Source organism: Notolabrus celidotus, chromosome 3 (assembly GCF_009762535.1).
Source record: "Notolabrus celidotus isolate fNotCel1 chromosome 3, fNotCel1.pri, whole genome shotgun sequence".
Classification (NCBI taxonomy): domain Eukaryota; kingdom Metazoa; phylum Chordata; class Actinopteri; order Labriformes; family Labridae; genus Notolabrus; species Notolabrus celidotus.
Genome location: NC_048274.1, coordinates 32,800,948 through 32,827,941, shown reverse-complemented (window position 1 = coordinate 32,827,941; position 26,994 = coordinate 32,800,948). Strand labels below are relative to the sequence as shown.

At 38.3% G+C, this 26,994-nt stretch overlaps 2 protein-coding genes and 1 long non-coding RNA gene across 6 annotated transcripts; 1 reads left to right on the top strand and 2 right to left on the bottom strand.

Annotated features, from left to right (window-relative positions):
- Positions 1 to 155: 155 nt before the first annotated feature.
- mibp2 (muscle-specific beta 1 integrin binding protein 2) lies at positions 156 to 2,855 on the bottom strand. Of its 2 annotated transcripts, XM_034679962.1 has the most exons (8): positions 2,606 to 2,855; positions 1,739 to 1,829; positions 1,476 to 1,524; positions 1,083 to 1,272; positions 916 to 987; positions 705 to 811; positions 499 to 592; positions 156 to 419 (listed from the first exon to the last, which is right to left on the bottom strand). In XM_034679962.1, exons 1-7 carry the CDS (start codon positions 2,629 to 2,631, stop codon positions 507 to 509), a joined length of 621 nt encoding a protein of 206 aa, XP_034535853.1. In that variant the 5' UTR covers positions 2,632 to 2,855; the 3' UTR covers positions 156 to 419; positions 499 to 506. The 2 variants fall into 2 exon arrangements, with proteins under 2 accessions (XP_034535853.1, XP_034535854.1); XM_034679963.1 differs by lacking the exon at positions 1,476 to 1,524 and having other exon boundaries at positions 2,606 to 2,623.
- On the top strand, positions 2,556 to 12,369 carry LOC117810248. Of its 2 annotated transcripts, none has more exons than XR_004630742.1 (5): positions 2,556 to 2,570; positions 9,761 to 9,910; positions 10,373 to 10,449; positions 10,554 to 10,779; positions 11,228 to 12,369. It is a non-coding gene; the product is annotated as an uncharacterized LOC117810248 (long non-coding RNA). The 2 variants fall into 2 exon arrangements; XR_004630743.1 differs by having other exon boundaries at positions 9,757 to 9,910.
- A 1,754-nt stretch (positions 12,370 to 14,123) lies between these two features.
- Positions 14,124 to 25,408, bottom strand: LOC117811009 (EGF-like repeat and discoidin I-like domain-containing protein 3). 2 transcript variants are annotated; one of them, XM_034681041.1, is made up of 10 exons: positions 25,171 to 25,408; positions 22,134 to 22,259; positions 21,916 to 22,047; positions 19,066 to 19,179; positions 18,434 to 18,615; positions 18,041 to 18,196; positions 17,793 to 17,937; positions 16,849 to 17,033; positions 16,590 to 16,745; positions 14,124 to 14,999 (listed from the first exon to the last, which is right to left on the bottom strand). In XM_034681041.1, the coding sequence occupies exons 1-10, from the start codon at positions 25,244 to 25,246 to the stop codon at positions 14,856 to 14,858; spliced, it is 1,416 nt and encodes a 471-aa protein (XP_034536932.1). In that variant the 5' UTR covers positions 25,247 to 25,408; the 3' UTR covers positions 14,124 to 14,855. The 2 variants fall into 2 exon arrangements, with proteins under 2 accessions (XP_034536932.1, XP_034536931.1); XM_034681040.1 differs by having other exon boundaries at positions 16,849 to 17,051; positions 25,171 to 25,406.
- Between the last annotated feature and the right edge of the window lie 1,586 nt (positions 25,409 to 26,994).

The following is a 26,994-nucleotide window of genomic DNA, read 5'->3' as shown; positions in this document are numbered from 1 at the left end:
GTTGTCTGCACCCTGGGACTAATTTCACAGCCATCAAGGGCTGCAGGTGTTGAAAACAGGATTGTAGAGACAACATAAAGCTGTAAAGAAACACAAGTTTTACAACCTTCAGTGTGAGAGAAAAGGAATCTTTAAATAATCACATACGCACAGAATTTGTAGGAGGATCATTTATTGACTTAAGCAACTAAGTGCAACCATCCTCTGGCAAATCCATTGACTCTCTGAGGAGTGTTGGCGGTAATAAAGCAATAAATACGGTTGATATAAAATCAGGCCAGCATCTGATGCCGCCAGTTAAAAACATTTACAAAAGAATTCATAGCAGTCAGATAAATGGGCTGCCAGGTAGAGACTTAAGGCAAGATGGTCTTCTGCTTGCAGGATGAGTATGAGCTCCTTTTAGCCGATCATTTGACCTGTAACAGAGAACAATGATCAGAAACTTGCATTTGATCAGAGAGCTTTTTCATCAGGAGAGTCAGACTATTTGTGTACCTTTGTTTTTAAAAAGTCTTCTGGATGTTATTCAGGATGTCGCCGTAGACGAAGTTGAACAGCTGTTCTTTCGACTTGGTTCCATCTAGCTGCACTGTAATAGAACATAAACATGAGATCAGTAGGAGAAGCTTTGGACTGCATTAAGGTACAAGAAGAAATCTGCATGCAGACAAGTTGAGAAAAAGCTATAAAAATGCACTTACAGACGTCAACATTTGATCCCTCCATAGTGTTTTTGTGTTTCAAATACATGGGCCAGACATGACCATCAAACAGGCCGGGGGGGTCTGGCACCGAGTAGTTCCTTGAGCTGCATACAAAAACAATGCCAATTAAAAAAGAAAACAAAACGCAAACAGAGAACCAGATAAGAGGCGACAAGTGAGAACAGCGTCCTCACACTGCAGTACTTACCACCTCCTCTTTTTGCATTCTTCGTACGGGATGGAAATAAAGTAGCGTTGGTTCAACACGTCGATCAAAGGCCTGCAGGAGGGGGGGTGGGAATCAGTGTCAAATTTGACTGAAGCATTTTTTTTACGGTAACAAAACACAGGAATGTAGCCGGGATGCATTCTTACTCAAAGGTGTAGAGCAGAAAGCCTTCCACAATAAGGATGTGAGTCTCCTCCTCTTCCTTATTGTCAGACTTTGGGACGATCTCAGTATCCAGGGTGTTATTAACGCCATGAGATTTCTCAAACTTCACTGGGTTCTCCAACCATGCATAGATTGTGCTCATCATGGCGTCCATGTCCAGAGCAGTGATGACTGGAGAGCAAAGCAAGGGGCAAGGAAAAAGAAAGCATATAGAAATTGCAAAGAGCAATTCAGAAATACAGGTTTAGTGTTTGAATTTGACTTTATGGCATGCAGATTACAAATGAAACATTACAGCAGCAGCAGCAAACACACAAGACACAAACATACACACACACAGACACACTAACCCTTTCATAAAAACCCAGGCTTACCATCGTACTGCTTAAAGCCATCTTCACCAACTTCAATCTGATCTTGGGGCTGAAACATACATTGATAAGATGTACCAAGGTACATACCACTACACTCTGCTATAGGAAGGCTCTGATACTTTTTTAGTTTTACACACGACATAAAACTTTACTATGCAACACAGGCAGCCAAGTGTAAACACCTGCTTTACTTGTGTTACTCAGAGCGATCCCTTAAGTAAACTACATCACATTTTCAAGAGCGATGTTTGCATGTGGCTCACCTTGAAGAAGTCATCCTGGTGGACCACACAACAGTTGGGCAGGTTCTTGATCAGTCTGTTGGTGAGGGTGGTTTTCCCTCCGTTGGTAACGCTGCATGAGACACAGCAATAAAAAAACATCAAACATCGGATGATGCAACTAGAAAGTTATAGAGCTGTATAGTTTAATAATTGAAGAATTCATTTGCAAAAACAGATACAGATTAAAAAATATATATTTACTTTTAACAGTTACATTTTTAAGATACAGATAATTAGTAATGTCATTTTGACTTAGTAAAAGCCACCCAACTTGAATTGATTGATATTACATAAATCTAGTAATAGAAAAGAAATATGTTTTGAAACATTTTTACTAAATTTTCAAAAGTGAGTTATCTGTTTTTGCAAATGAACTCGACCTTTATGTACATGACCTGTAACATACATTTGGTAGTGCACATTATAAATTCAACAGTAAATGCCAAACCAATCATATCAGCATATTACCCACTGATTTAAAAGCAATAAATTATTTTTTATCCATACAAGATCATAATTTAGAAGCCACTTTTTTTTTTTAAAAACATCAAATATGTTATTGTAGTTGATTTTGCGCCTTCGGGTCAAAAAGGGTGCGCCGACCGAGCATACAGAGGATTTATTAATATCTGCTACATGTTTACAACACTTGGCTTCAGCTTCTTATTAATAACCAGTCAGCTTTCAGTCTTTAAATATGAAAATTGTCAACTGGTTTCTGAGTAGTTTAAACAGCATTGCAACAAAGAGGAAGCAGTAGTGTAGATGTCATGACCGCCTCCTCCACGTGTGCCGGCCTAGCAGCAGCTCGGTAAGCTAGCAGCTACATTCATTCACATCACTCACCCGCCGATGCCGATGATGTACTTCATGGTTCTGGATGGTCAGAGCTCGTAAACTGAGAATTCAAAGCGTCAAAACTTGATTCTGGATCGGAATGATCAGACGGGAAGAAAGCTTAAAAAGAGAAGGTTGCAACAGGAAACGTCAACTACTCGATTCCTCCATGGCACTTGGTGTAAGTGAGTAAGGGTGAGTGCAGCAGGGACGGAGGTGTCGCTCGGACGCGATGTTCCACCGAGAAAGAACCGTTTGCTCACTGCTACTGCTACACATACTACAGTCAGAGCCGTGATTGGCTATTTAAAGCCCTCAAGCCGCACAGAGAATCCACTACAACCAATCAGGAGCGAGAGTGACCGCAACTCCCTCCTCCTTCCTCCTTCTGCCCACTCTGCCTTCCTCTGTGCTGAACTCATGATGTAATTTAATTTTTTTTATGCAAAAATGGAAAAAAAGGACTTGTTGTACTGACTTGTGTTGCTCTTAACTCGGCTGTTATATAACTGTGTGATCGTTTATAGTTCCTTTAACAAGTGCAGCTCTTTTAGCTCATGAAACATAATTCGTTGTTATGCTATAAACGCCTTAACATTGTATAAAATGAGCTCCAGCCCAGTTCATTTTAACAGTCCAATGTAATTCACAACATCATTGCATAACACAGCCTTTAACATAGAATAACATACACAGTGGTCACTTCAAGTGTCATGAATCTCTGGGTTACAGTTCAATGACATCGTAATAACTTGTTGTTAGGTCTTGATGCAAAGCTTGAAATGAATTATGCTTCATTTCCAGTGGTGGACAAAGTACACAGCTTCATTACTGAAGTCAAAGTCTAGATCCACCTGGTCAAATATTACTCCAATACAAGTGAAAGTTGTTCTGTCAGATTATTACTTGAGTTAAAGTACTGGAGTACTTGTTTTTAAAAATATCTCAAAACGTTGTATTTTCACAAAGCATGAGTGCAGTCATGAATACATAGGAGTACATTCTGTTACATTATGTTTATAAACCATTGCTTGAAATCTCTCAACACTATACCATGGAATAAAAACAGAAACTAAGTTACTCCAAGCACAGACAACTTAGTTTGAAATGTTCATCTGGAATGAAACAAATGTTACGTAGCTCAACACGCTTTCTCAGGTTGGACAGTGAATTTTTGTTTGTTTGAGCAGAGTGGGAAACAGGGAGAACATTTCAAATGATATTTATCATTCTTAATTTCAAAAACCTCTAAAACAGGCTGAGATATGAATGTGGGTGCTCAGGTTGAGAATTATAGCCATCATTACCACCTCTACATGAACTGCCTGATCTGAGGGAAATCTGCTCTGTGTTTGCTCCACGTTCAGCCATGGAGACGCATGATATACAGGTACGACTAAACCACTGAGACAAACAGAACTACACAAACACATTTTGATCAGATTTCAGAAAAGAGAAGGAAATTCATAAGCTGACTTCAAAGCAAAAGTAGTGAGTAACTAGAGCGTTGATAGAAATGTAGAGGAGTAAAAAGTACAATAATTGTCTTCTGAATATAGTGGAGTAAAAGTAAAAAGTTCCCCCAAAAAATAGTACTCAAGTAAAGTACAGATACTCAAAAAATGTACTTTAGTGTAGTGAAAGAACAGCATTTTGTCTTTAACATTCAGCTGATGTTTTGATAATATTCTTTAGGTATCAGACACAATTTGGAGTGCAATATTAAAAGAGCATCTTAAGGATGTTTATCAATTTAAATAATGTTGCTTTTTTTGTAAAGTATTAATGAAAGAAGAACAGTTGTCTTTAACATTCAGAGGATGTTTGATAATATTATTTGGGAAAAAAAAGATTATTGAATGTTTTCTATAAAATGTTCCCATAATGTTACTTAATAACAAAGAAGAAAAACATTCTCAAAGCAACATGTAAAAAATGTTTTCAGGATGTTTGTGACACCTCAAATCACAACATTTTCTGTTTAAGAATATTCTGATGATATTTCATGAGAACAAAAACTGAATGTTTTATCTTTAATATTCAAAGGATGTTTTGATAACATTCATTGGGTCACAGATTATTGAATGTTTTTAGAATACGTTATCTGAGAACAAATTGTGAGCATAAAGACAACTTCCCGCTGAGAATGTTTCAAGAACATTAGGGCAAAATATTCTAGCACTGTTGTCTCCTAGCATTTTCTTAATGTTTTTAGAGAATGTTACTAGAGAACATTCTTTGAACACAAAGCAAACATCCCGCTGAAAATGTTACAGTAACATTCTCTGTGACATTAACAGAATGTTTTTAGAACAAAAACTGGCTAGCTGGGATAATTCGTTGTTATAACATAAACGCCTTAACATTGTATAAAATGAGCTCCAGCCCAGTTCAGTTTAACAGTCCAATGTAATACACAACATCATTGCATAACACAGCCTTTAACATAGAATAACATACAGTGGCCACTTTAACTGTCATGAATATCTGGGTTACAGTTCAATTACACTGTAATAACTTGTTGTTAGGTCTTGATGCAAAGCTTGAAATGAATTATGCTTCATTTCTACACACATTTCATGTTGTGATACAACCATTATCTGATTACTTCTTCCAACATTTCCCTGAATGTTTGGAAACATGTTTTTTCTTGAGTCTAGCATCATTTATGAATGACATTAGCTAATATCAACAATAGACAATACATCATAATTATGACTATGAGTTTTCATGGACTACCTCCCAATGCAATGCAGATGAAAATGTTCTTTAATGGCTTCTGCTTTATAGCAGATACGGTTCAAAATGCAAAATGTACCACAATTTTCTTATAAAATTGTGAATTGTGAAAGAATAATACACACAGTGTCTCATTAATTACCATATTACTGTAAATATTGCTTACATTAACACATTACTAATGAATGGTCGGAAAGGCATCGCTCTTTAAGGTTTGACTTACATAAATGCTTTAGCACAGATAACCTGCGCTTTGGGATCTTTGTTCAGTATAACAAGTATTTTTTGATTGTGTTGGTCTCACTTTTACTCAGGTTTTACCAAACACCAGTATTGATAACTGAACTTATGCCATTGCATATTAGACAAGAACAAGGCAGAGTAGGTTTTGGTGTGGTATCCAAACTGACAATAAATAAAATAACCACAAAGAAATAAAAACACTGTGAAAATAATAATGTAAGTGAAATATAAGTAATAATGTTACTCATCAGAGAGTTGTTACACCTTCATCAAGAATACATATTCTGCACTTCACATGGTGGTGGCATTACGCTTATCTAATCCAAGGGAAGGAGTGGGCCTCTTTTGACTGCTGGGACCTTAACAGACACATGTTAATTATAGGTCACCTTTGCATTGTGGGAATTGTGCAGATGACCTGTCAGATTATTGTGTTGTCCTCCCAGCATTGTTATTACTACAGTGTTATCAGACACCTCTCACTATACATAATAAACCATATAAGGCCACCAGCCCTGCCGTGCCCTTAGAAACAGCTCGTAGTAGTTTCTGAATCAGAGACAGAGACAAAACATAAGGAATAAATAGAGGACAGCATCTCTTTACACACACACACACACACACACACACACACACACACACACACACACACACACACACACACACACACACACACACACACACAAACACAAACACTTCTGTGGTGTTTGTCTCACCAGCCTGCAGCTAACCTCTGTTTTGTTTAGAAACTTCCCAACCAAATCCATGACACAGTTTCCTGAGGTTGCACCAAAATATTACTTGTGTTGGGGTTTACACCCTCTAGAACCTCAACTATGAAGAGGAAGTTGCCAAGTGTGGAATTCAGTTCAGCTTTAAAGATCTCTATTCATAGTTTTCTTCAGCTTTATTCTGCCAGTTTGGAGGCTGAGACTGAGATTTTCCAGATTTTCCTTAAATCTGCAACACAGAGTTGCACAGAAATTCATAAGCATGGGCAGAATCTGGTTTTACTTTTTCAGCTGGGTCAAGCTGACATGAACATAGATTTCCATTTTCCCCTTTCTCATTTGACCAGCATGTGATTATATAACAATGTTATAACCTCTGAATGTCACCATGAAAGGATGTTACAGGTGTAACATAATGTTATCATTTATTTAACACGTGGGCAAATTTTTATAACTTTGTTATACTTTTATTTTTTACAGTCTCCTATTGAATACTTCCTGATTTGAGTGAGATTAAGTTTGACAAGTTTTACTCTGTAAATTAAATATTTTAATGCAATAGTTCAGTTACAAGACTACTAACATACTGTAAATGTGTTAAATGGTGCTAACAGTGAAAAATATCTAAATGTAAATGGACAAATTAAATTCAGATCTACAGTCCACCTTTGTTTTGACAAAGTTCTTACGCACGTCCCTCGTGTTAACCTGTGATGGAATAAAAAAATCTGATCCTTTACTGAGGTAAAAGTAATAATAAAGTACTAGTTTAAAAGTAAAACACTACAGGTAAAAGTTAGGAATCAAAACAGGCTTTAATAAGGAAGTATCAGTATAAAGTATGATAAGCACTGGATTGTTTATTTTTTTTTATTAATTAAAATAAATTAATAAATGAACTTTTGGGCAAGAATATCTCTATTCTAGAAAGTTTACTTAATCACATTTCAGCCCCTTGTCTCAAACAAGCAGGGCTGAAAGGCTCTTCATCTATTAGTACTTAATATATTAACAATCAAGAGCTAAATCTGAGCTGGAGCAAGGGGCAAACCAGTGGTCATGTGAAGTACTATATAATTGTTAACCAAATCTCTCATGTATTCCCTTTGTCATCACTTTCCAGCACATCTGACACACTAATTTTACCCAACAGTTGGCTGAAAGGGGCCCAGATCTTTTCAAAGGTTTCACCTTTCGTTTCAGAATTAAAGTCACCTTCTCCATGGCCTAACATTACTCCATGCTGTTGATCCACCTCTGGATATTCCTCCACTTCACTTTGAGTTGACACAAAATCCCAAGAGTGTCTTTTATAACAGATCAGGATGAAAAAAATAAAAGTATTGCCTTCTTTTTGCATTCAAAAGGCAGAACTTTGTCTTTGACATGGGTTTGGAAATATATGCCAAGGTAATACATTTTAAACCAATAAAAACACTTAAAACAACAACATATTCAAAACAGACTTAATAGAGTTTCATTAAGAGGGTACCAGCTTATTGAATTAATAATAGTGCTACGTCCAGTTTGAGGTACCAGGTTGAGGTCAAGTGTCCTTACTGACTGAGTTATTTTACGGCAACTGGAGGAAATTATTTCTCATGTTTTGATATTTTACTTGATTATGTTTTTTGTTTTTTTTAAATAAATGTTAAATATCGTGATAAGATTAAATTAAAAAAGTATAAAAACTACATCTCAAGTATAGTGGAGTACAAGCAAAAGGTTATAAAATAAAAAGTAAAAGTACAATCATAACAAAGACAACACACATGGTTGATAACAATCCGGTGCTGTTTTACTGAGCTAATAATGAGACTATCATTAACATTATTTTGATTATTTCACACAAAGTGCTCTATGTGTTATAAAGTAAACCAAACCTGTATACAGTTATCTTTCTTTGCATAAGTTATTTCATAAATAGAGACAGTTTCCTTGAGTGCTCTTTTCTTTGCCATTGTCATACGGCTGTGTGAGGATGTGATATGGACAAATGTCCTGATCAGTGTGTCCATTCACATCATTAATGTCATACACGCTTCGTCATGGAAGTCTGCTGCCCTGAATGAGCTTCATTAGACGTCATCAGTTGTCTCACATTCCTAAGCGTTTATGATAAAGAGACAAGTGTACAGATAACTTTTGTCTCTTTGTACATGCATGCTAACATTTTCTCCCGGCTGTTTTCTCGGTCACCATGCCTGTTTAATTGTAGTCTAATGGGAGAATATTGTGTAACCATGTTTCCTGACATGAACCTGACAATGTGGTGAATCATCTGCACAACAAATATTGCACAGCCCCACATACGAACGTATCACATACCTGTGAGATTCTGTGGGCTCTGTGAACACACTCTGCTGACTGTACACAGTGTTCTGCTCTGATCCCCCCTCTCTTTGCCCTGCCATCACATTTCACCTCACACTTTCAAAGAGTCACATTTGTGTCAGCCTCCATTTTTCACGTTTAATCTGATTGTATTTCCATGAATGCCAGATTTTCTGCGTGACTGCTGTCTGTTCACAGTGAATTCAGGAAATCTATTCTCCAATCTGGCCATGTGATGCACTTTCTGGAAAGTGTGCAATAAAGACGCCAGAGCACTGAACTGGAAAGTGTTGAATGGAGTAAAATCTTGAATTTCTATTATGATTGTGCATTTGTAGTAAAACATGAAAAGTTACTTTGGTATGTTCTGCACACTTTGTCCTGCTCTTATTGTTCATCAAACAAAATCAAAGACTCCTGACTGCCATCTGCTGGCTGTGATTGAACCTATGTTTGAGACATTTCCTCTTTATATTGAAATTGAGGCAGGCTGCACTTCTTTCTATCATGAAATCTCTGACAAAAGTAGAAAAACAGAATAAATTATTCAAGATATTTATATTTTTGTCATCTCAGAACATATAAAACCCAAATGTCCAATTTCTTTTAGAGATTTCATTCTGCAAAATGAGATGCATCAGGACTTTTCAGCAGTGAACGAGGGAAGTTAGAGTTAAGAAAAAAATCAAGGAGGTTGACAATACAACATTTTTTACAACTAAATAAGAGTCAACTTTATTTTTTTTTCCTTCTATCTTACACTGTGCACTTTATATGATGGCTAGCATGCATCAAACAAAAACATAAATGTGAATATTGTATTGTGCTGAATTATGTGTTATAAAAATACAACATATTGCAGAGGGGGCAAATATGGGCGTGACAATTGTGCAGTGATTTATGTTTCTCAGATGATGCAGCCGTTATCTCTGAAACAGCTTCTGTACCGTCTCACCGTGTTGGTGTTCATTAGTGTCGAATGAAGCAGAAAATTGTTCCATGAGATATTGAAGCCAGACTGAGATTTAAGAGTTTCACAGTTAAAGAAAATTGGAAACGAGTGGCTTTGAGTCAACCTTCATTCACATTTTAATTCACTTCCCTTCTCGTCAGATAGGTGGCGCTGGTGTGCTTTTAAGCTGGCTTGCCAAACGCCGTAGACTCAGAAGAAGACGAACAAACAATTACAGAAGAAGAAAAACAACAGCAGTGAGTTTCTCATGTGAAACAAACTATGGAAACAATGGATCCTTCTCAGCAGCTACAAGTAGGCATACACATTAAAATAAGAACCTTTTATATTGTAACAATTCATTATTAACTGACATGTTGAATACCATCCTGTCAGCTATGTGGTGAGTTCACAGTGACTTAAAGTCTTCATCGAAGATGTCCTCTAGAGGAGTTCTTTATCTTTCCAACTCTCAGGTTGTCTGCTAACTAGCTTCAGCTTATCAGAAAATGTGTTTGTCGGAATTCACTCAGGGGATCCGATTAGAATGTTTTAAAACTTAAAATAAAGTCAGTATTCAGTTTCCACTATAAAAAAATCACAATAAACTACATAAAACCTAGCAAAGCAATGCTACTGCTATTGAATGCCATTTAGATGTTATTCGGCAGACTCAGGATCATGTATCAATCCAGAAGAGACTTTCCCTCCCTTCTCTGCAGAAGTGTGTTAATTGCTGCACTCCGAGCAGATACCATTGTCCATTTTGTTCTCCAGCTCTGTTCAAGCCCTCAAAGTACTCCAAGATCATTGAGCATTTGACACTGCATTTTAGGTCATCAGTTTCGCTGGAGGTAAGGGCTTTACTTTTTTCTTTTATTGTTATCTAATGACTGTGTCTTCAGTGTTACTCATCACCCATTTCATCCTTTCATTGAATGCCCCTTTCTATTTTCAGATAACACGATCCACAAATGCGGAGTGGAGTGCAGAACACAGACCCATTACCACTGTTTGTTCTGTACATCATGCTGATAAGGAGAATAGATTTCAAGAAACATCTAGCATCATGTAACAAGGTTAAGCAGCTGATCGCCCAAATATCAACTCAGAGAGTCCAAACTGAAGGACTGAGGGCTTCTTTGGTGTTCTCAGAGGGGGGTGAAATCCCTTCATTCAACATGGTAAGGCTGTGAGCATGCACTTATGTATTACGTTTTTTATCTTGGTTCTGTTTCTTCTGTCTCAGGTTGCTTCTTTTTTAACACAGAAGTTAGCTACACATTAAGGGGGTTGTCAGGCGGGTTATGTAAATCATTGGTTTTAATCAAGCTTGTTTCCTTTATTGTGGAAGGAAAATAACCTTTCCTGACTTTTCCATCTGAATTCTCCCAACCATCAACACAATATAACCCCCTTTTTTGTTGTAATTACTCGATGGGACCAAAAGTGAAAAGACAGATGGGGAGGCAAATGTTGGCTTTGGAACAAGGACTTTAACATGTCTGCCGCATGTTTAGTGGGTATATGTAATTAGTTCTCTTGATACTATTTGGATCTTAATCAAGTCTCCCTGAACGTGAGCCTGTACCTGATTTTGTTGTTAAAACATTTTTCTTGTCCTTACATTAGCGCACTGATGACTTCAAAGACACAAACTTCAACTTGGATACAGACAACCACAACGACCAAGGATCGAGCAGCAGCCACTCCGTGACCACCCCTGACCGTGAATATGAAACAGTGTGGTCCAGCTCTTCTACATGAAACCAAACTGTTCAGATAGACTTTGATAAACCTCAAGACTGTGATGAATTCTACTTCATGTATCTGGTGAAAAAATTCAAAAAGTTGTCCTCTGAGAAGAAAGCCAGTGTAAGGATGAAAATTGAGAGACTCCTCTTTGAAGCAGAGTTTGATTAGAAAAGAGGTCGCACACACATGAACCAAGATAGTTTTGTTGTTTGGTGATAATACTTAAAGTTTTGGGACAGTGTCTGCGCTATCCACCACAAATTCAGTGATGGAGAAAAAACTGTTTTGGAATAAGCTTTAATGAAGGTGAAGCATTGTTACGACTACCTCAGCTGAAATGCCACATCGCTTCTGGGGCCTCTTTGACAAAAAAATGCTACATGACATCGATTGCTCTTGTGTTAATTTACTGATATTTCAGCATGAGCATGCAAAAAGTAGGACTCTGCAAATGACTTGCAAAAAAAAGTGTGCGGTACGATGCAGCCAGCCTATCAGGTTAGAGTGTGAGCAGTGTTTACAAATAGCCTCTGTGAAATGCAGAAGTTTCTTTAAGTATGAACCAAAAAGTAACAGGATATGAAAGCTAGACAGGACCTGAGAAGCAATTTACTTGGGATTACATTTTTAAATCCAGAATGCTGCTAACAGCTGCTGTCCTGTCATCAGAGAAGAAGAAGAGATAACCGTGCAGGGTGATTTAGGGTTTTCTGTGATAGGAATCTAACTGTATGCAAACTGTTTGTTTTCTATGTTGATCTGTTTTTTTTAAATAAGAGTTTAAAGTTAACAAGTTTGTATTAAAGCAATTGGTTCAGATTAGAAATTGACAGTTTATATTTTTTGATGATATCTTTTAACCAAAGACAACTTGTGTGAGATTGTTGCAGCCTACCGCAGACAAATGCAGGAGAAAACATCTCCCATTTTGTTTTTTTATTTAAAAAATGAGCTGTTTGTATATTTGAACCACAATAAGGGTTATCTTTATTCAAATAAAGTTTTGACTGGCACAGTGACTGATCTACGAGTGTGCTGTTTGTCATCTATTTGTATCTCTTTCACAATCGTCTTGGTAGAATGAGGTTTATTTTCGTACAGTTGCAGTTACAGTGCAGTTGTTCAGTGTGTGGATGAGGACAGAAATCCTTGCAGGATTATAAAGAACTTTGTTACACAAAGTAAAATGGATTTCCATAGATGGATTGATGGATTAGGAAAAAACTGCTATTAAGTTAAAGTAACCAGAGATATGAGAGTCCTTCAGTAGACGTCCATGCTTAGTTGAAGAGACAGTGGCTGGTTTAAGAGGGTATAACACAAATGATGAGCTAGCATTGCTGTATCAAAGTAAAGTAAATACTTTGAAGATGATCTGTGTAATATCAGAAATGATTCCATCTTTACCTAATCCAGTGAGAACAATTTCTACATCTTTGAAGCATGCATTAAAACAATATATAACACATGTAGCTCGGGGAAAGAGGATTGAATGCATCATATATACCAGAAAACTTTATATAAACTGATGTTTATGCACCAAAATACCAACAACTAAAATTGATTTTTTCTTGTGATGGGACATCACCAGTAGAGGGCACTGTGGCAGTCCTAAAATATAATTCTATATTATTATATTGTAGTATTGTAATCATTTTACAATTTTCTATCTTAGTCAGTCTCAACATTTTTGTTGAGAAACAAGCCATATGTTTAAAGAAGTACAGTTTAGGACAAGTGAGGACAAAAGTATGTTGGGAACAAATATGTGTCGCTGTCTCCAAGAGGACACAGAAGAAGAGAGGAGGGTTGCTGTGATGGATTATTTCATTCTTCTTAACTTTCAGTCTTTTTGGAGTTTTTTTCTCAGACACTATGACATTAACTGAGGGATAAGTAGGCTTTTTTTTATAATCAAATGTGAAACACTTAAATTCTGCATAGTGTAATTGCATCGGGCTAATTTCCGTCTAGAGACCAGACACGTTCTTTGGTTTTGTTCCCAAATACTTAATTTTTTATTACAGCAGCACCAACTAAAACAAACTGACTCATGTTGTGCAGATATTTGTGAAGGAACATGTTGAAAGAAAAACATGTTTACACCCCTCCTAAACTCTGAAAGCAGATGTTTGTTGTGGAGATGGGTTCTGTGTTTTCGTCAGAACCTTCAGATCTTTTAATGGGACATCCTTCCTATGGTGCTGAAAACATGCTTAGACTACACATCCCCATACAGCAGCCATGGATCAACAGAGTGAGAACAGATACAGTATGTAAGAGATTTTCTGTCCTCCGCTGCAGTCAGTTCATTTAGACAGAGGTCAAAATACTGTGACTGTGAGTTTAGCAGGGAGATGAGCGGCCAGAAGGATGTAATTACTTTTGTAAACCACAGGTCAAAGCCAGGTAGTCCACTGTGAGGACAACCCACAACATCAGTGTGTGGTCGGGACAGTTTGCACAGAAACGTAAACAGTCACTCAGCACGTTATTCCTCAGAAAGTTTATATTAGGTTCATCTAAGAGCTTTGGTTTACAGTCCTTATGTGACTTCATTCTATGTTAGATTTGGGGAGCAGCATCTTAAAATTGAAAGTTGTTTGCTTAGATTCAGGGTCTGAACAACACAGAAAGCCCCAAGCGTTGATCAAACTGTCCACAAGAGTGTCTACGTAGTGCAGAAGGAACACACATCATTTACAACAGCTCATTCTACAGCACGACAGACATAAGTTCTGTATCTTAATTAATGAACAAACACACAGAATAGTTTATTTTAACATTTAATAAAAGATCTTAGTGTAAGACCAACAATGAATAAAAAACAATGTTTCTTTTTCTACAGATATGTCTATTCACATTTGTTGCAAAAAGGATGAAATTATATTTAAGAATGATCCCTGCTTTACTTTAGTAGAGAAACACAATTCTTGCCAACATCCCTACAGTCTACAGCAGCTTTAATGTTAAAGTTTAAAGTTCTCTGTTCTCTGACATCATTTGACTCTTCCACAATAATCAAACATTCCGAAATATACTATATATTTTTGCAAGCAGTTAAAAACATGTCAAGTAACATGTTTAGTATGTTTGTCAGCTGTCCTGATTGGACTATAAAAAACATTAAAAAGTAAAGGTGTTAACTGCTGTGAGACTGAAAGAGAAGGACAGGAGAATTTAAAAACCTGCAAGTATCAGGTCACCAGATGTTACAGAACCCGAAATCAAGTATGGACTAGAATTATATCTACTCACGTAAAGTCTGTTTATGTCTGAGGCCATTAAAGTTCAAATCATCTGATTACTTAAACAATTCTATTAACATCATCATAAAAAGTCACGAGTCAAAAAAGTGCTAAAAGTGTTAACAGTCCCAGCAGCCAACCGAGAATCAAACCAAAGGTCAGAACAGACAATCCTCTTCAATGTCTGCTCCTCTGCTGTGGTTTGAAGACATGGCAGGCAAGGATGGAGCACAGTTGGATGGTTGATTGATGAGTTTCTAGTCATCACAGCCCAGCAGCTCCATACGTAAAGTGATGCGTTCATGCCATTCCCAGGGCATGACTCTGACATAGCGAGCGTAAAATGGAGGCTCAAATAGATTCTTCTTATGGGTGTTGTTATCGATGTTTCCTTGGAAAAGCTGCAGATAGATGTAAGGGTTACAGTTAGGATGACACAATTAATAATGGAGCAAAACGTACAGTATAATGAGCTTGTTTAGATCTGTGCTGTGACAACTCTGTTTAATACAAAGCTGGCTCAAATGTCCACCCAACATCTTCCTTACCACTGCTATATTAAATGAACTGTGCCTCCTTCTAACAGCCTTTAAACCAGGATCCCTGCAGCCCTGCCCAGATATCAAGAACATCCAGACCACAGCCCAGCATCAGTATGTTATGAGTCTATTGACTCTTTGCTCTGTAAAAACATCAAAGCCTGCTTAACTGTTTTATGGGATCATTTATGTGAAACAGGCACAGATGTAAAAGGTTCTTATTTAAGTCAGAGAAAGAGGATGAGCTGCAGACAATGGATCTTCATAAAAACTGAAAGCTTGGAGCCAAAGTGCTGCTTGTATTTTGTATTACTCATTACTGTATGAGACACATTGTAAGACAGCGCTGTGTATATTTTATTTATTGATAATTCCAACACTGAACCCAAGGTCGAGCCTTGGCTTATTGTGAGCATAAAGCGAAGACTCCAGCTGATTGGATCCAGTTGTGAATGGAAGCTAAGAGTTGTATTTGCTTTGCAGGTGTCGGAGCGTTCCATGAGTTGAGTATTTTTGCTCATGTTCTGTGTTTATTTGTTTTACTGTTTAATGGACTCTACATATGTTTGAAGATATGTGAACAAAATCTAAATAAATGAATAGACAAACTCAAACTTCAGTGACCCACTGGACATTGTTTTTGCCCAACCTGAACATGCGTTAGAACTAGCTCCTCAGTATCCTGATTTATTTAAGATGAAATAAGTTTATTAAAAATTGGGTCCGAAAGATGGAAATTTGTAATGACTTACTTCAACAAACCTAATATTTGTCTCAATCAGTCAGTGAATTTTGAAACAAGTTTGGTCGACCCTTCACACATAAATGTACTTACTTTGAGCCTCAGCTCCACCTGGTGTTCAGTATCAGAATTATATACAGCATACTTACAGCCCTTTGACTTACAGAATTCAAATAACAACTAACACACGTTCTTTTTTAATATGCAGTGCCTGGAATCAATATTCAATCCCATTTCAATAATTAAGAGAGTTGTAATAATGGGATGATAAATGAATTCATCTGGGCTTTTCGCTGTTTGATTGACAAACAGAAGCAGACCAACAAGCAAAGAACTGTGATTAGAAAGTAGTAAGTTGAACCTAATCCTAAGAAGTTTTACAGCAATACAGTTATTAGTAAATTATCTGTAATATCAAAAATACTCCCACATTTAAAATAATAGACAACTTTGTATGTCAATTACACACAAAAATATTAATTGAAATGAAATTTTTATTTATAGCTGTGACACAAAAACAAATGTTAAAGTTCAGTGGGGTGACTACTTGTGCAAGACACTGCAATAACAGGAAAGAGAGAATGCATGACTTCTTGGGTTGTGTCTTACAAACTGAAGTTTCTTTTTGTATTACTTTTGAAAACTTTAAGTGATTTTACACAAAACCCCCCCCCAAAAAAACAGTATTATTAAAATGATTCATGCCTAACCTTATCATTTCCAGTGTCAGCCTCCTTTACTATACTCCAGGACTCTCCATCGTTACTGTAAGCAACTTTAAACACGGACACAAACTGCACCACGCCGAAGTCTTTGGCCCCCTGAGTGATGATGCCTGTGAGCCGCTTCGCCTTCTCCAGATCAATCTGATGAAGAAAAAAAAGAAACTGTCATTCTCTGAAACATCTCCGGGATTATGAAGGTTATTTTTTAACAACAATGAGTTTCTACAGCTGAAATCTCCCTGACCTGTAACCACTCTGATCGGTTGCTGTGCGCAGGAGACCAGGCGTTTGTCTTTCCCGTCTTATCCAGCCGGGCAAACTGAGGGTGCCACGTGAAGGTGTCGATTCCCCACGTGCGGTAGGAGCTGGAGGCTGTGAGCTGCCCGTCTGAGATGAGGCGAGACTTCATTCCCAGAGAGGCTGAGCAACCTGCCGTGTTCGAATAAACTGTGAATCCAAGGATAAGCAGAAAGATGGAGAAGGTAGGGGAAACCACCAGCGACAGACAGAGAGAGAGAGAGATGATTACACCCAAAGAAAAGATGAATTAACTTTACCTTTCTTCCCTTAACACGTTTACTCAGAGAGGAAGGGTCTGATTGATCTGATTTTCACACCCAAAAGAACCAAGAAGAAGCAACACAAGGAGGCAGAGAGAAAGAAAACTTCTGCAAAGAGGTTTACATGCACATTGTGTTCAGTGATCATGCTTCTCTGTAAATGTTGTTGTCTTTATGTTCAAACAAAACCAAGGACTGAAGGATGGAGGAGGAAAAAACTCAGCTGCAAACTTCAGTCTCTGCTTGTACTTGGAATTGCTGCTTTTATTGTTGCATGTTGAGGTCTACCCACAGAGAGTTTATGCTATACATTCTCTTTGTAACCACAGCTAGATGGAGGCCATATTATGTAGATGAACTGTTTTACTCTCTCATTATGCTCGTCAGACTCACCACAGAAAGACGGAAACAACACAGTAAAGCAAGAGACAGAGGGAACGTATACAAAAGGGAATATCCGAAATTTTACCCACTCAGGAAATTCACACTAATATTTTCAACCACAGAACACAAAGGAGAGTTCAGGGGGTATAACTTGATTTTACTTTAACTTATCGTGTGTCAAATGTTCCTTTGCATTAATATCAAACCTGTTTAAAGTAATAAAGTATGTTCTCTGTGTGTTTACCGTTGAGTTCACAGCCCACCAGCTCCATGCGGAGCGTGCAAGCCTTCCGACAAACCACAGGGATGATTCGGATGTACTGGGCCACGATGGGAGGATCAAAAAGGTTTGTCTTTGTGCTCTCATTGTCTATATTTCCCACAAAAACCTGGAACACAAAAATACAGGAAATCAACATCCACTGTTTGAGATAAATCTGGTACAGGAGCACAAAACATGATGAACATGTAAAAGGAGGGAAGTCCTCTCACCTTGTCTCTACGCTGTCCATCCAGTCTGTAAGTGGTGTAAGCTTGTCCATCAAAGCTGCTCGCCACCTTGAAGGCTTTGATGTACTCAGCAGTGCCCATACGGCTGGCACCCTGACTGATGAGTCCCGTCAGACGCATCTTCTTCTGCAAATTAATCTGTTGTTCAAAGAAAGAAGGTGTCGATCAGCCTCATGATCTCAAGTAGTGATGGGACATCCGGTTCTTTCAGTCGAACCCGGTCATTTGGCTCAACACAGAATTAAGTGTGCATTAAGCAGCTCTTTATTTAGTACCACTATTGAAATTACATCATGCATTATAATATCCACAATTCAATAACTGTATATTATGTTCATATAACCAGCATTTAATTTAATTTGCATGTGAAATCACCTCGATCCAGGGGTTTCTGTCGTGAGCAGCCGACGTCCAGGCGTTGACGATGCCTTGGTTATTGAGTCGAGCTAACTCTGGACCCCACCGCTGAAGACCCAGGATGCCGTAGTGCACTGAGGAGGATGAAATCTGGGACTCCACGATGGCTCCTCCCTCCATCCCCAGCAGAGAGATGCAACCTAGAACACATCATTAAAAAACATTCAGGGTCAAAGCATGTAGTTTTAATGACTTCTCTTTAGCAGTATTTAACTGTCACTAAAACAGTTTAATGTACATGAACTATAGAGAATATTTTTGTTTAGCATTCACAGGTAACAATAGTTAACGAGTGTAACAGTAGGGATGAAAAAATAACAATTTTGTGTGTCTATTTTCCATTTAAGAAAGTTGCCTTTACAGGACACGACACAGCTCTAACTTTAATAATATAGGGAAATATGAAATGTATTTTTTCTTTGTACCAACTTCAGGAACACATTATTAGATTAGACTCTAAACTGTGTGTGTGTGTGTGTGTGTGTGTGTGTGTGTGTGTGTGTGTGTGTGTGTGTGTGTGTGTGTGTGTGTGTGTGTGTGTGTGTGTGTGTGTGTGTGTGTGTGTGTGTGTGTGTGTGTCATGAACATACGTAGCTGGCACTGCTTTCCCACGTACGGAGAGAGACACTGGCAGGTGTAGTCTCCGTCAAGATCTCGACACATCCCTCCGTTCTTACAAGGCTGATCAACACAGTCATTCACATCTGAAAAACACAACAATAACTTGCTGCATTGTTTCTAAAAACTGACATTAACTTTAGCAGAGAGTAAGTGAAATATCCTGTGAAACACAAGACATTGAAAAACAACAGAAGATGCCTTTCTCCAGTTTAAATCCATGTGTCTTACAGTACAGTGTGTATTTATGTAAGCAAACTAACAAGAGATCAAACTACAAACTGTAACTGACAAACTAATTTCATGCTTGCTTCATTTATTCAAGTAATGTTTAATTTTCTCCACAGGGTGGCAGGCTTCCACAGCATGTCTTGATTTAACATGAGCAGTGTACTCTTCTCAATTAACTGGGCTGACCAAAATATTTTCATGGATTGAAACCAAACTAAATGATCAATTGCCTTAAAATCTACTGATTAAATAACATAGCTGACCTGACTTTTCTAGAAACTGCTGAGTCTTGAGTCTTTAAGAGTTAGCAGGTGACTGAAGGTAACTGACTATTAAAATCCATTTGTAACAATAGTCTCTGCATCTGGTCAAAAACAGTCTTTTTTTATGGGAATTGTTAGTTTGATCTGATATTTAATGTATTTCTATGAAGTTTCTCTAATCCTAACCTAAGATGTGAAACAGCTGTCATTTCTCCTAGATCAGGTCTGAGTGCAGCTTTAGCTCCTGTTTGTTGAGGCCTAACTTACTAACTTTAAATAAAAAGTGGACTTAAAATGGCTCATTAGAAAACAAATACAAGTTAGTGTTCCAACTACTTTTTTCTCCAATGCTTTCATGTGTCTTTCTTCTGGAGCACCCCTAGTTTGTGCGTACAATATAAACCCATCTGTCTCCATGTCTGTTATGATATGAACGATTAATGCAAGTTAATACATCACCTAATTAAGCTGCATTGCACTTAATTGACGGGCAGTGATACTAAATAAGAATCACCGCATATCTATAAATGTGTTAAATTTCCCCTCAGTCTTGTTCACCTGTCTCATGCACACTAATAAATACTTCCAGACTCCGGAAGTAAAGCAGATGACATGTTGACGTAATAACACATGGGTCTGTTTAATTCCTATTCCTGTAAGCACTAAGAGGATTGCTCACAACTCAGAAACAAATAACTGTATGTTTGTGACTAAACTGGCACAACACAGCTGATGATCCCTTCAGCAGACAGACTGTAAAATAGCTTTGCTGATATCCTCTGGGATTACTTTCCACTTGTTTGGAAACAGTGTTGACGTGACGTCTTCTTTTAATGCTGTACCTGCAGGTGAAATATAACGTCTGAAATACTTAAACTATTTAGCTTTCATATTGTCTTACTTCAAACTTATGTTTGTTCATTTACTGAACATAATATATGGGACATCTGTCTTCTCCTACTTCAAGCTCCTCCACACACGTCCAGTCTATGACGTCTGACCGACTCAAATATAGAAAATGTTAGGGAGTAGACGGCCAGGCTGTGCAAACACTGCATTTGGTGGTCAGGCTGTGGGCTTTGGGGTGAGCTGTTCATTCACAAAAAATGTCTCTTGACTCATGGCAGGAGTTAAAGTCCTGCTTTTAAACCATAATTATAAAATAAATCTTTCATCTTGAGTTATGCTTTTAACAGACAAACACAAGTTTATAGTGGACCTATTTTCTCACAATCCCAAACAAAGTGAGTGAGTCATTCCCTCAAGAGGATCTTAAAAAGGACGTTGACATTCACAGAGAAAAACCCTTCATTTCCTCTCTTCTGAACTGTAAACTTCAGCAACATTTCTGAGCCAACTAAGTCAATAAAATAAGAGGATATGATGGATTTTACTATTATCAAATTCTTCCCCTGATTAGCTGAATCTTAGGCACAAACAGAAGCAGTGTTGAACCTGAGGGGACGGCCTCTGCATACTAAAGAGACTTGGAGTGGGGTTTTGTTAATTAGCCAAACTGAATGACCGCAGGATCGTCTGAAAGAGAGCCTTTCATGAAACTGCTGAACTGACAACACGTCTCCTTCTGCTCTAATGCTATGACAGGATGGAAAAACCTCATGTGTTCACACGCCTGCTCAAAGTGGACTGGACTGTCTGTATAACGCTGCCTGTCGACTAGTTTGGAGAAGTCTGACATGACTTTCTCACTTTTTTACTTTTTCTTGTAAAAGATCAAATATTTTGGTTGTTTTTGTATGTGGCAGCTTTCCTGTACCATAAAATATCTGAACATCAAGACTCAGTAAGTCAATGTTCAAGTAGAACTGCAGTCATTTCAAGCTTCGTTAGATGTTTGATTGACAACATGGATGTTATGTGTGTCCCTTGAGTGATTGCTTCATGATTTCTAATTGGTTCATTAACTGGAGTTAACCTGACAGTCCCTTTTTTGTATTTTGCTGCTTATTTGTCATTATTGTTGTTGTAGTAAAAATATATTTTATCCTTACTGTTATTCCTGGACTCTTAATAATACAATAAAATATTTTAAAATATGTTAAAATAAAATCTGATACAATAAATTAAGTACATTTTGTAGCATTTGATGTCACGTTTACACATGTTGACCCCAGAGGAAGAGGTTGTTACTTTTATAGGGCTAATTGGAGTCCAAATTAATTAAACAAAAATAAAATTTGTAATTGCTTTTCTAAATTTTCTTCATGTGAGATGTAAAGAAATGAATTAATATAAAGGTGTATCTTATAGCTGCAAAAGGCAAGAGAAGCAGCTCAGACTCAAGAATCACATTCAGAAGTAACTCACTGATCTGACAGTGCACTCCCTCGAAGCCTGGCTGGCACTTGCAGATGTACTCGTTGAAAACATCTCCTCGCCTGGTCGGAGAGATGACCTCACAGGACCCATCGTTCTTACAGGGGTTAGGACCGCAGGGTCCTGAGGGAAAGAAAGAGGGCCAGGGATGAGTCTGTAAATATCATTCATGTTTATTTTTAATTAAAAAAGGTCTCTCTTTGCTGTACCTGTCTCTGTCAGGTTGCAGGTGTCTCCAGCGAAGCCATCTGCACAGATGCAGATGAAGGGATCATCTCCAACTCCTGACACACATGTTGCCCCATTATGGCAAACATTCACCTTACAGTAGTCACCTGAATAAACCAGATACAGAAAAAACAGGAAGTTGAAGGTATAAACTATTACCCAAAGACATCATGACAGTAGAAAAACAGCTACTACTAATACATTAACATTTGAGCTATTTTCTATTACAATGGTGAAGTATTCCTTCTGCGAAGACGATTGTCAGACACACTCTGACTGCCAGCAGCTACTTTAGACTGCAGTGCAGATGCAGCACATGCTGTTGTTTTGAATCCCTCACTGAATCTTGGGGGTGAAACTCTTGGCCTCATGATCTTGTTATGCTGTAGCTGTTGTCCTCTTAACCCTCAAGGTTTAAGTCAAACGTCAACAGATCAGGTCTTACTCAGTCTGTGGAGGGAGTCTAACGTCATTCTGGGAAAGGGGTGAACTCAAAGTGATAGCTAGAGGACTATTATGTAGATTCAGGCAGGAACTATGAAAGGCTAATCAGAACATCATTCCTGAGAATCAATAAAAAAGGTTCCTTCCAGCAACTTAGGAAAAGACTTGACAAAGTGAAGATGGACGAAAACATTTAAAGAGTATCACTGTGACAGAAACTTGAGATTGGGGCTTCAACTTTGAATTTCATTTGGATGAAACTGCTTTTTGCAATGAGTTACTTGATGTATAAAACATCTCAAATCTGGGAAAAGAATCAATCGTTTCTCAAAGATCTTGTAGGAGGTTATTCCAATCACTTCCCCCTGGTAAACTGCCTTGCCTCTGAATCTCCACACAAACTTTCTGCTAAACATTTGTAGCTGTCAAAAGAAACCTTGTGACATTACCAGGACTCTGAATGACTGAACACTGATCTCTGTGACAATAAAAAGAAACAATAGGTTGAGATACACTTGGGGAACATTCCTGACGCCTCTGCAGGCACACTGAGATTCAACATTTATCAGTTTACAGAATCTGCATTGGCAGACATTTGGCTGTGAGGCCCAGAGTGCTGACTCACAGGTCCTGACTGGATCAGGGAAATAATGGAGGAAACCTCCAGTGGGAGTGGCACAGTGCAGGTTTATGAGTCACACAGGACTCAAAATGACACAATCATAACTCATGTTCTTTGTGATTTTGAACATGCCTTTTGACTCATAAGAGGCCACAGCACGGTCTGCATTCAAACAGCCACGACACTATCTAAAGGCCTGACTGAGTGTTTGGACTGGACTTTCTCTTCAGGCATCTAAGAGAAATACTTTAAGACATTTGTTAAAACTGCAGACTTTCTCTTTTCAGAAATTGTAGCCTCACAGTAATGAGGCAAATAAATTAACTACTGGGTATGTTTGCATGCTAGTTCAGCAGATTCTGTCCCCATACTGAAACAGTTCCAAATGTAGAACATTCTGACAGTTGTTGTCAAACCTCTGGGAACTTGGCAGACTGGCTTTGCTGCTAGAGTCACATTTCAACACATGAGAAAAAATCTGGATGAAACCATTTTTAGAAGATAATTAACCGGAGGTGGCAGTTACTACAGCCAAAAATAAGGTTGTATTTAAGTTAAATATGGAATTGAATTGTTAAAAAAGAATAACATCGGTCTTTTCAGCTCTATTTCTAAGCAATAGAGTCTGCATGAATAGGATAAAGCCATGACGGGCAGCAAGTGTTTTCCAATTTAATCAGTACTGACAATATGAAGCACCAATTTATTCGTATGGAAAACTCAAGATATTAAAAAAATTCTGCACCCAACTAGTGACAACCAAGTGTGTCTCTGTGCAGGATTAAGAGCTTGCAGGATTAGCCAGGGTGCACAGATGCACGAGGCTCTTTCAGGACTGAGTAGTTACACAACATGACAGTGCAGCAGCTCAGGATTGGCTGAGGACACACAGCACACCTGAACTAATGACAGGTGGGTACATATGGGCAAAAAATAGGTCCCTTGACTGTACAAAAATATCATGGTGGTAAAGGACAACAGGTTCATACGGCAAAGGCAGTACAGTTCACTGTAAGTCTTCAAATGTGCGTATTTCATAGGCTCTCTGTAGCATATGAAGTTGAACTTAAGGTAGCTAGGTGAGTGGACAGCAGGCTCCAGACTGCTGTACATATGCTGTTGTTTTTTCTCTCCATCTGCACCACCTTAGTGTGACCGTAGAGGCTTCCATAGGAGCAATGATGCTTTATAAAACAAGCACAAATAACATGTGCAAGCATCCTTTGTCCTTTGTCTACTCCCTGTGGATGCATTAATATCACATTTCACAAAAGACATTTTACTGAGGGGGTTGCTTGCAGGAAAACAAAAGCACAAGCTACTGTCTCTGCAAGCAACATGTGTTTTGCAAGGCAGCATTTTACAATATAACCACTTTGAAAAATAGAACTTCTAATAACACAGTCTCACATGTAATAAGAGGGTTGTCTCACATTTAATAACCCATTCTGTGATGACAATAATAACCTTGGGATAAAAGACTACAAATTATACATTGACAGAACCCAAAATATTTAAGTCACTTCAGAGGAGATTTAGTGCTAGGAAATAAAAGCTGTCAAATGTGATAGTTATGTAAACACAGCTGTAATATCAAAGGCATCTGACATCAGAAAACTCTGAGGAAAGACACCCATTTACCATCTTGTTGCACTTCATAGATCATATTATTTTCACCATGAAGCTAAGAGGCACTGACACACAACAGGAAAACAACAACTGGATCTTCATGAGTCAGGAGAATTAGAATGGAAAATAAAACTAGGTGGCACAGTTCAGTGGCAAAGTCCTCTTCTGGGTTTCATGGAAAAAAAGTGAAGGAAGTCTGGTAATGTCTGTAAGAATAAAATGCACTGCCACAGATCATTTTAAGAAGCTTCTACAGTCTGTGGGTAAGATGTAGACAGACATAATCAGATTTGATACAGAAAGGCAGATAAAAAGGAACTTACCTCTGACTGAAAATAGGCAAAGCAGTAGAGTTAATGTAGCTAAACTCACTGGTGTTACATTTCCGAGACGTGACATCTTGGTTTGTCCTGACTTTGTTTGTTTCGCAGGTTTTGTGACCGGAGCGACTCAGTGCCGCCTTTAAGTGCCGTCGGATTCGTCGGTATTCAAACTGGAGTGTGAAGTAGAGCGACGTGATAAATACCGGAGCCACCGGGATTTTTCCATAATACCCGGGTTAACAACATGTGACGTTGTAGGGGTGGAGCCATGTCAGTAAACAGAAAGGGACAGTAACAGCAAGGACGTTTTGTAGAATTTTAATTCCTGATTACATGTTGTGACTTGACTAGTTTTGCTCTATGACAGTTTTAATATTTCTGGTTAGTTTTCTAACTTAAAGAAACATTTAGAAAATATGATATTTTCTGCTTTTAACTTCTTTTTTGGTAAAACAAACGTGTTATTACTTTGCTTCCTGTAACCAAGAAAGTAATTGTTTACAAGCAGCATGAATCGTCTTCTTTCTCTTCATCTAAAAGTAATTATTTTGAGTCATATATGACAATGGCAAACACCCTTATCAAAAATATTCCTTACCTTGATGTGCGAGTTAAGATTTGTGATATTAAATGTCCGATTTTATGATGAACATTTGAAGGCAACATCCCCAGATTGACAGGGTGGGTCAGGTTTTGAACAAACCCACGCACGGATTACTAATGGGCTATTTTGCGTGGCCGTTCCAGGTAAAGATGAAAATATCTAAGGCCCAGGTTGACACTTAAAGCCTTTAACAAGACATGTATTGGCTTGTTTATGGGGGGGGGGGGGGGGGGGGGGGGGGGTTCAGTCTTGGTGAGGAGCAGGATGAATATTCATCTCCTGACATCCAATCTGGAAGAGAACCGTCCAAATCTAAGAGATCTAGCCTAACAATGTGGTGCCTGAATCAATCCCCGTGGGAAAACTTCATCAACCCCCTGCCAAGTATTTAAGAATAAAGCAAGTAAAGTGCAGAGTCCAACCAACTCCATCTTGCAGGCCAGAAATTCCTTTGGTCAAGGGGACTGGCAGGAGTACTGGCCTACTAATGTCAAACAATATGCTACTCAGGGGCGGAGCCGGACTTTTGTGAATGGGTTGGCCAGACTGGGGCACAGACTTTTATAGGGGTGGCATGAAGACACTGTGCACACACACAAATGAGTACAATTTATTTACCCCTACTATCTTTGACTACTAAGGTGCAAGTGAACTCTGCAAGGTGCTATGTTGGAATAAAAGTTAGTACTGCTGCCTCACAGTGGACGGGTTGAGGGTTCCAATCCAATAATTTCCTGATGAAATGATTGTCAGCTCAAATCCCAGATAGGGGCTTTTATTGTGAGATGGCATTGACATCCTTCTCCACACTGTATTCTTACATGTGCATTTGAACTTCCACAAACAAATGGTGAAATGAAAACAAAAAGGCCAACACTCCCAAGCAAACCTGTGGTGCAGTGCACAAGTCTGCTGCCTTTCAGTCAAATGATTCTGAGTTCAAATCCAAAACATGGCGTACAAAGTGAGCTGAGAAAAAAACACTTTCCTCACACTGTAGTTTCAGCTTTTCCTCTGAATCAATATATCAAAATGGTGTAATGAAAAGACCCCAAATAGCAAATGCTTCCTGGTAGGTGGTATAAGAGTTCCTTCACTACCTTGAAACCCCCTCTTTCCCACTTACTGAAAGGTCTTGCCTGGGGTTCGAGTCACACCTGCAGGCCCATTCTTATCTTACAGTGTTCTCCATGCAGCTGTTTATTTGTTCTGCAAAAGAA

Excerpts from the sequence above, each read along its gene's own strand:
- mibp2 (XM_034679962.1), bottom strand. The coding sequence starts at position 2,631 with ATGAAGTACATCATCGGCATCGGCGG. Across the intron at positions 1,273-1,475 it reads TGGCTTTAAGCAGTACGATG|TCATCACTGCTCTGGACATG; the intron begins GTAAGCCTGGGT and ends TTTGCTCTCCAG. Across the intron at positions 593-704 it reads GGGATCAAATGTTGACGTCT|TGCAGCTAGATGGAACCAAG; the intron begins GTAAGTGCATTT and ends GTTCTATTACAG.
- LOC117811009 (XM_034681040.1), bottom strand. The coding sequence starts at position 25,246 with ATGTCACGTCTCGGAAATGTAACACCAGTGAGTTTAGCTACATTAACT. Across the intron at positions 22,048-22,133 it reads CTGCAACCTGACAGAGACAG|GACCCTGCGGTCCTAACCCC; the intron begins GTACAGCAAAGA and ends TCTTTCCCTCAG. Across the intron at positions 15,000-16,589 it reads CTGACACTGGAAATGATAAG|CTTTTCCAAGGAAACATCGA; the intron begins GTTAGGCATGAA and ends ATCTATCTGCAG.